This window comes from Tupaia chinensis, unplaced genomic scaffold (assembly GCF_000334495.1).
Source record: "Tupaia chinensis unplaced genomic scaffold, TupChi_1.0 Scaffold000226_1, whole genome shotgun sequence".
NCBI classification, from domain to species: Eukaryota; Metazoa; Chordata; class Mammalia; order Scandentia; family Tupaiidae; genus Tupaia; species Tupaia belangeri.
This window is the reverse complement of record NW_006159701.1, coordinates 898,784-906,122: the sequence shown is the minus strand read 5'-3', so window position 1 is coordinate 906,122 and position 7,339 is coordinate 898,784. Positions and strand designations below refer to the sequence as shown.

The following is a 7,339-nucleotide window of genomic DNA, read 5'->3' as shown; positions in this document are numbered from 1 at the left end:
CGCAGGTGGACGCGCACGCGCAGACGCTGACGCTGACGCAGTCACAGATGCATGCGTACACACAGACTCAGTCAAGCTAGGGCCATCGTTGGTTCTTCCCCTCTCTTGCATCCCACAGCCAACCCCTCGGCCTGTCCAGGCTGACCGCGTGCTCCTCCTCCAGCAGTCAGGGCTGGCGCAGTGATCACAATGCTCCTGACCATGTGGGCAGGGAAGGGCCGCTGCTGCAGCCCCTTGGGAGAAGCTCCGAAGGTCCCCGGGCCACAGTCCAGGCCCGGTTCTCTTATCTGAGCTGCCTTAACTGCCTCTTCACTGCAGGCCATCCCACTACGTGCAGAGCCCAGAGCATTTTTCTCAATGATCTCACCACTCCCCTGTTCAAAACTGTCCAACCCACTTACAGGCCACTTACAGCACAATCCACCCTGTCACCGGCCAGTAACAGGTCCGGGGACCGAGTCCCCTTAGCTTCCCCTATCCTTGCCTTCTCTCTGTCTGAATCACGAGGCTTCAGCTCGGATAGCCTTCCCAAATGCATGTGTGAGAAGTTGGTTGTGATGGAAGTAAGAGGGTGAAAACTTAAATCTATAGTGTTGAGAAGTGGGACCCTTGAGCCATCCAGTCACGTGGTGGTTAAGGAGCTAGATTCCACCTGACCAACCGTGCAGTTCCCACCACCTAGGACGTGTATGCTTGTGTGCCCAACAATCCTGAAAGGGGATATGGAAGACTGCAGTGTGACCATCCCCCGTGGGGTTGCTTTCTCAGTCTCCCAACCTCATTCCTTTCTGGTGGACTGCACATGCCATCTAGCAAATTACAAAAAGGAAGAAGAAAAGTGGGACCTTTAGGAGATTAGGATTAAGGTCATCAGGCAGAGCACCCACAATCGACTCCTAGTGGATTTGTGTATTTTTTTTAAATAATTACTTTAATTTTCTTTATTATTATTATTACTGTCATTTTAAAATTTGCTATAGGACATGTGTACTCAACAGAGAGAGAAAGAGGGAGAGAAGAGGAAAGTGAGAAAGTAAGCCACCAGGTCCAGGACTTGAACTGCTGTCGGCCATGTAGGAGTTCAGCACCTTAACCACCACACTGCCTGCCACTCCCCCTACTGGGTTTGTAAGGAGAGGGAAGGCTGCCAGACCCGCAGCACAGGTGCATGCACTCCCTCCCTCGCTGGGCTGTCACCCAGCCAGAAGATCTCTAGCAGATGTAGCCCCTGCACCATGGAGGGCCAAACTGTGAGCTGAATAAACCCCTAGTTTATAAAGTACCCAGAGGAGTACTTTCTGTTATCACAGCAGAATGGACTAGGACATGGCAAGCTTGATTCCGTCTCAGAGCCCTAGCCGGCTGAACTCTGGGCCTGGAAGTTTCCTCCCAACCCTCCTCACAGCCACGGCCTGGTTTGTACCCCCCTCCCCCCAGCATTTCTGCGCTGCTGCCATCCTCCCACCATGATGTAGGCTCCTACATGGCAGGGCTGTGATCACCTAGTGTGCTGCCTCAGCCCTAACCCTAGGGATAGTGTGTGGCACTCTGGGTGTGTGCAGAGAATCCTTGAGTGAATAGGAGGTGTGACAACCAAAGGAGGCCCGCCACGCCATTCACCAGAAACACGTGGGCAACCTTCTCTCTCTGCACCATGTATGGCCATCACTGTCTGCACAGGAAATGCACCCAGCTAAGAACCCAGAGAGGCTCCCAGAGGGCGTAGCAGTTACATCGCTGGACTCCCACCAGGGTTTGGGTTTTGGACCCAGTGGCTTGAAAATCACACTCTCTAGGAGGAGAATGGAGGAGAAGGCATTGTGGCATGGCCATTCCCATGGGGGTCATTTCTCACTTTCCTTCTCACCGTCTGTCTGTCTGTCTCTCTTTCTCTGGCAAGTACATGCATCCTAAGGCAAAAAAAATGCTTAAAAGAAAAAAACTTTAAAAAGATCCCAGAAAGCAGGGAACCAGCAGCTAGCGTAATGGCTATGTCGCTGGACTCCCACGTAGTCGACCGCGGTTCATGTCCGGCAAAAAAATGCTTAAAAGAAAAAAAATTTAAAAAGATCCCAGAAAGCAGACTTCTGGTTTAAGCCAGCACTTGGGCACAGCCTTCAACTTCACCCCTTCCCAACGATCTCTGAGATGATCGAAGGGGAGGGGACTCGGGAGGGCCATCTTCAGACAATATGGAAAGTGAACGGAGGGGCATGGCTGGTGGCAAAGAGCCACCACCCAGGCCTCATCATAGTGGGTGTGTGTGTGTTGGGGGGGTAAGACTGGAACTCTTCTGTGGAGCCCTAGACCTGGACCTACACACACACAAGCACATGGTACACATGCACACACCCAGCCCCTCCCCACACACAACTCCCAAACAGCCTGCAGCTAGGTGTTTATTCTCAGCAGGGAAAACCCCTGAAATGTTATAGTTTCAAGAAATTATAACTGCTACAGGTTTGTTTGGTGGTTTGTTTGGTGTTTTGTTTTATTTTGTTTTATTTTTAGACAGATTTATTCCTACAGAGCCTGTGCACATGCCAGAGAGACAGAAAGCGAGAAATCCATTATGCATAAGAAAAAATAAAAAAATCCAACCAGAATATTTAACTGCCATAATTATAATCATTACTAAAACGGAACCAAATAAACTGTCAACAATGTCAGAATTGGGACCAGCAGTTGGCGTAATGGCTATGTCACTGGACTCCCATGTAGTTGACCACAGTTTGAGTGCCAGACCCAGTGGCTTAAACACACCAGGTGCATGTGCGTGCATGCCCAAGATCCTGAGAGGAGGATGGAGGAGAAGGGACTGCAGCATGGCCATCCCCCTTGGGAGGGGGGGCCAGGGCAATTTCTCATGTTCTGTCTCTCTGACTCTCTCTTTCTGGCAAGCACATGTGTCTATAGCAAAAACCTCTCCAAAAAATAAAATAAAATAAAGAAAAATAAAATAAAATAAAGTAAAATAAAATAAAATAAAATAAAATAATATCAGAATTAGTTTCCATCACTAGCAAAGGGTGTTTTTAAAGTTAAAAAATTAGCACCTTCTTCAACTTCTTAACTATAAAACACATAAATACATATGGAATATTTCTCATGATATGTTCCCCCTTTAAATCAAAATGGAATATTTTGAGGGACTAGAATAATTTTTGACATATTTTCAAAAGACTGTTTCATTTTTGGGGTAAAGACACTGAAACAGAAACAGTGGCCTACCCGCCTCCGTGACAGCCAAGCCGCTTACTAACTTCTCGCTGGAGCAAGCCTTCCAAAAGGGACTTCAGTTCAGGGGAGAAGGTATCTGGAAGTTCCACATTCTGGGGAAAAGAAGAGGAATATTTTAAAAATACATTCCTGAAAACAGTGCTCTCACAGCAGATCAGACTTAAAAGCTAAAAAATAGCAGACTCAGTTGGCCCGATGGCCTCATGTTTAAGGGAGCTGGAGCCCACATGGCCGATCACGGTTTGAGTTCCAGCCCTAGAGGCTTGAACGCCACACCAGATGCATGTGTGTGCATGCCCCAAATCCTGAAGGGATGGAGAAGTGGAAGAGAAGAAAAGGGCTCACAGCCTGTCTACACCCCACTGTGGGGGGCTTTCTCCCTCTCCCTATTTCTCCTTGATGAGTGCATATGACATCTAGCAATTTAAAAAAAAGAAAGTGCAGGCTCATTTTAATATTTATTCTAAAGAGACATAAAAAGGTTACTAATTAATTTTAAAATCAGTCAACAGGCTGGGGCCAGGTCAGGACCCAAAGGTCCCTTCAGGGACCAGCAGTTAGCATAATGGCTATGTCGCTGGACTCCAACGTAGTCGACCACTGTTCGCGTCCCAGACCCGGTGGCTTAAAACTCACGCTAGGTGCACGTGTGTGTGTGCCCAAGATCCCGAGAGGAGAATGGAGGAGAAGGGATTGCAGCGTGGCCATCCCCTCTGGGGGTGATTTCTCGCTTTCTGTCTCTCTATCTCTGTCTGTCTGTCTGTCTGTCTGGTAAGCGCACGCGCCCTATAGTAAAAAACCTCTCCAAAAAAAAATAAGTAAATAAAAGGTCCCTTTAGACTCATCCGCAACTAAGAAATTCATTCTCAGTGTTCTGTATCTTTTTCTGCTTGTTACCAAATCTTGATTTTTTGCCTTGGTATCTACTTTCATTCATTTTTCGTTTAGAAATTCTAGGAATTGTATTTTCATGTATTTATTTCAAGAAAGCAATCTTTATTATTTTTATATTATTTTATCTAACATTCAATATAATGATTTTATTTTTAAAGGAGTAAAACCCTGAAAATTAAGAGGCAAATAAGAGAGGCCAGTGAGTGGTGGGGTGATGAAGGTACTGGACTCCCACATGGCCAACCACAGTCAAGTCCTGGGTCTCGCAGCTTGCTTTCTCACCCCCTGCCCCAGTCAAATTAAAAAATAATAATAACAAATAAATCTCTTTTTTTCCAATTAAACAAGTTAGTTTTTTAACCCACTTACCACGGTAAGTGTCATCCGGTCTATCTCATGCTTATCTTTGGTTTTATGTTGTCTGAAAGGGCTGTGACTGCAGAAATAAAGAACATCCTATTAAAATATGGCATTGGGTGACAGCACATGTCATAGACTAATATCTGGGTAAAGTATTATGTCCTGTCACTGCTCATTCAAAGCTTTAAAAATATAAAAACCGTGAACATTTATCATTCCCAGAGAAAAACTGTTGACCAAACACGGTGGGTCCTGAAAGAGCATGCCATACATCTTATTTGGACCACCTCAGCCTTGCTTCAGCAAAACTGTGGCACTAAAATCTGCTTTTCCAATTAAAACATATCATTAGAATGAAATAAACAATTAGCCAATAGGTAGAGAGCTGGAGTTAACAGTAACGTTGTGCATTTTTTTTTTCCAGCAAAATGGATTTCAGTTCCTAAAGCAATCCAAGGAATTGCAGTCAAACCAAAACACAATCAAGAATAACATGATTCGCTGCTAGAAACCAGTCATTTTAAGTTATACATCCCTTTGATGGTAACAAAGATAAAATGATCGTGCATATCAGATCTTCCAGAGTTCTGATCGTTTACTCATGCCTGCCCTACACAGAGCCCCCAAATTCTGAGTCAGAAATCCTGGGTTTCAGTTTGACTTGGCTCTTTACTGGCTGTGAACCAGCTATAAACTTCATTGCGCGTACTCCACAGAATGGGGACAGGGCGAAACTAAACTATCTGGGTAGTCAAGGCAACTGCAGTATACAGTAGGTACCGCGTACAGTGTTTATTTGTGAAATTGCCTAAAGATGACTCTCACCTTGTAAAATGAATGCCTACTTGGGAAACACAGAGCGGAAGTGAAGGGTGAGGGACCAGCAGGTGGCACAGTGGTTAAGGCGCTGGACTCGCACATGGCTGACCACGGTTTGAGCCCTGGACCCAGTGGCTTGAAACTCATGCTGGGAGCATGTGCATGAGTGTCCAAAATCCCGAAAGGAGAATCGAGGAGAAGAGATTACAGTGTGGTCTTCCCCCCTGGGGGATGGTTTCTCACTTTCTCTTTCTCCATCTGTCTCTGTGTCTCTGGTGAGCACACGAACCCTATGGCAGAAATCTTTCTCCAAAACAGAAAATTAAGGGTGGGATACATTTGGTTGAGTTTTCTTACAGTAAGACATGCCTGTAAAGCGATGAATACTATAAATTTATTGATAAGGAATATAGGACATAATCTGAGGCAAGATATTATGTAGAACAATTGAATGTTAAGTTCATAAGATGGATTCAAACGTCAAACACATAAGTCAATGGAATTGTAAAACAGGATTAAAATTCTGCTTATCCTTCACTGCTTCTTACTGCAACTGGGCGGGCCATCCTACTGAATGAGTTAAGTTATGCCTTGAACCGTCTCTTGAAGAGATTACTACATTTCATACTGCTTATTGCCTTAAATACTTCCAATTTTCATTGTGCACAAGAGAGGGCACTCTGATGCTTCATTTTCTCCCTTACTATGCAATAAAATACAAAGTAATTTCCGTCTCTTAAAAAGCGTTAATTTGGGAGGAAAAACAATCAAAACAAGGTGCGTTAGCACCAAGCAATCATGCACTAATCTTAAAAATAGATTTTGATTGCAGATAACTCTTTTCACCTTGCTTCTTTTTTCTCTTTGCTTCCAAACAGAAAAACATGTCATTACTGCATTTAAGAGGGAAACTGAATACAAAAACAAACAATAGCTGTTATTTATAAGAGATGATAACTTTTAAAAAAAAATCTCGTATACAGAATCCACAGAAATAATAACCATGTTTACAGTTCCAGGGAAGAGGAATCAAAGTGTATTAAGTCATTAAAATCTTAGTCTCTCCTGCTGGACACTCAGTTGTTTCTATCCAACGGAGAAGGAATCCCTTTGGGTACCCGAGACAGTGTTCCACACGGTATAAGACGGGATTAAGAGCCCCTTGGGTGTTGGTAAACCCTCCAACTTGGCCCCTGTGTGCAAAGCCAGGGGGCCCCCTCCTGAACTTGACCTTCTCGTCCTTGCCTGCATCTGACTCCAAGAAGGAAAGGGCCGTGCTCTGACCTTGTAGAGAAGGCCTGCTGTGTTCTGACACAAACGCTCTGTGCTAAATTTAAGTCTTTCATGAGACCACAGGGAGGCTCGTAAGGGGACTGAGTTAAAGTGAGTGGTGCCAAGAACGTTTCCAGCACATGGCCCCTATCGCTACCAATCCCGTTTATAAATATAGCGACGCCGCGTCCAACTCAGCGAGAAATTGTCGGGAAGCGCTTTTCGGCTATTCAGTTCTGTGCTGTGGTGTTGAGAAAGTTTGGGCTTTCGAGTTAGACATCTCGATGCACATCTGTTTCCAATGTATTCTTGATTATTCTTTGTGAACAAAGCCAGAGATTTGGTTTCTATTTTGGAAAATGTTAAAGAAAACCTACGATAGTAATAATCTCCATTCTGCGGGAGGCACGTGGTGCTCGCAGATCCTGTGTGATCGCAGCTGCTCCCTGATTCAGCCCGCTTTAAATAGGAAGGAGACAGCAAAGGGCCTGTCAGCAGCGTGCGACGTGAGGCCAAGTTCCCCTGACAGCACGTGCGACATTCCGGTGCATGGGGGTGGGGGTGCCGTGGGAACAGAACGCACACGTGCGGTGGTCAAGCCTCACCTTCTGACCTGCGGATGCAGTGAGAGAGATATACAGCCCCCCTGCAACAAGCTGGGGAATCGATCCAGACATACCAAAGATGAAGAAGCCCACGTGCACACCCCACACTGAGTGTGTCATTGTCATAGGGAAGCAATGAGTTCAAAACA

General features: G+C 45.4%; 1 protein-coding gene across 1 annotated transcript in view; it reads right to left on the bottom strand.

The window, feature by feature from the left end:
• The window catches only part of GRK3 (G protein-coupled receptor kinase 3), a 172,234-nt gene that overhangs the window by 39,351 nt on the left and 125,544 nt on the right, over positions 1 to 7,339 (bottom strand). Inside the window, exons 14-15 of the mRNA XM_027771575.1 lie at positions 4,504 to 4,570; positions 3,232 to 3,332 (exon numbers count right to left, since the gene is read on the bottom strand). Coding sequence (XP_027627376.1) covers positions 3,232 to 3,332; positions 4,504 to 4,570 — 168 coding nt within the window. The remainder of the gene's footprint in view (positions 1 to 3,231; positions 3,333 to 4,503; positions 4,571 to 7,339) is intronic.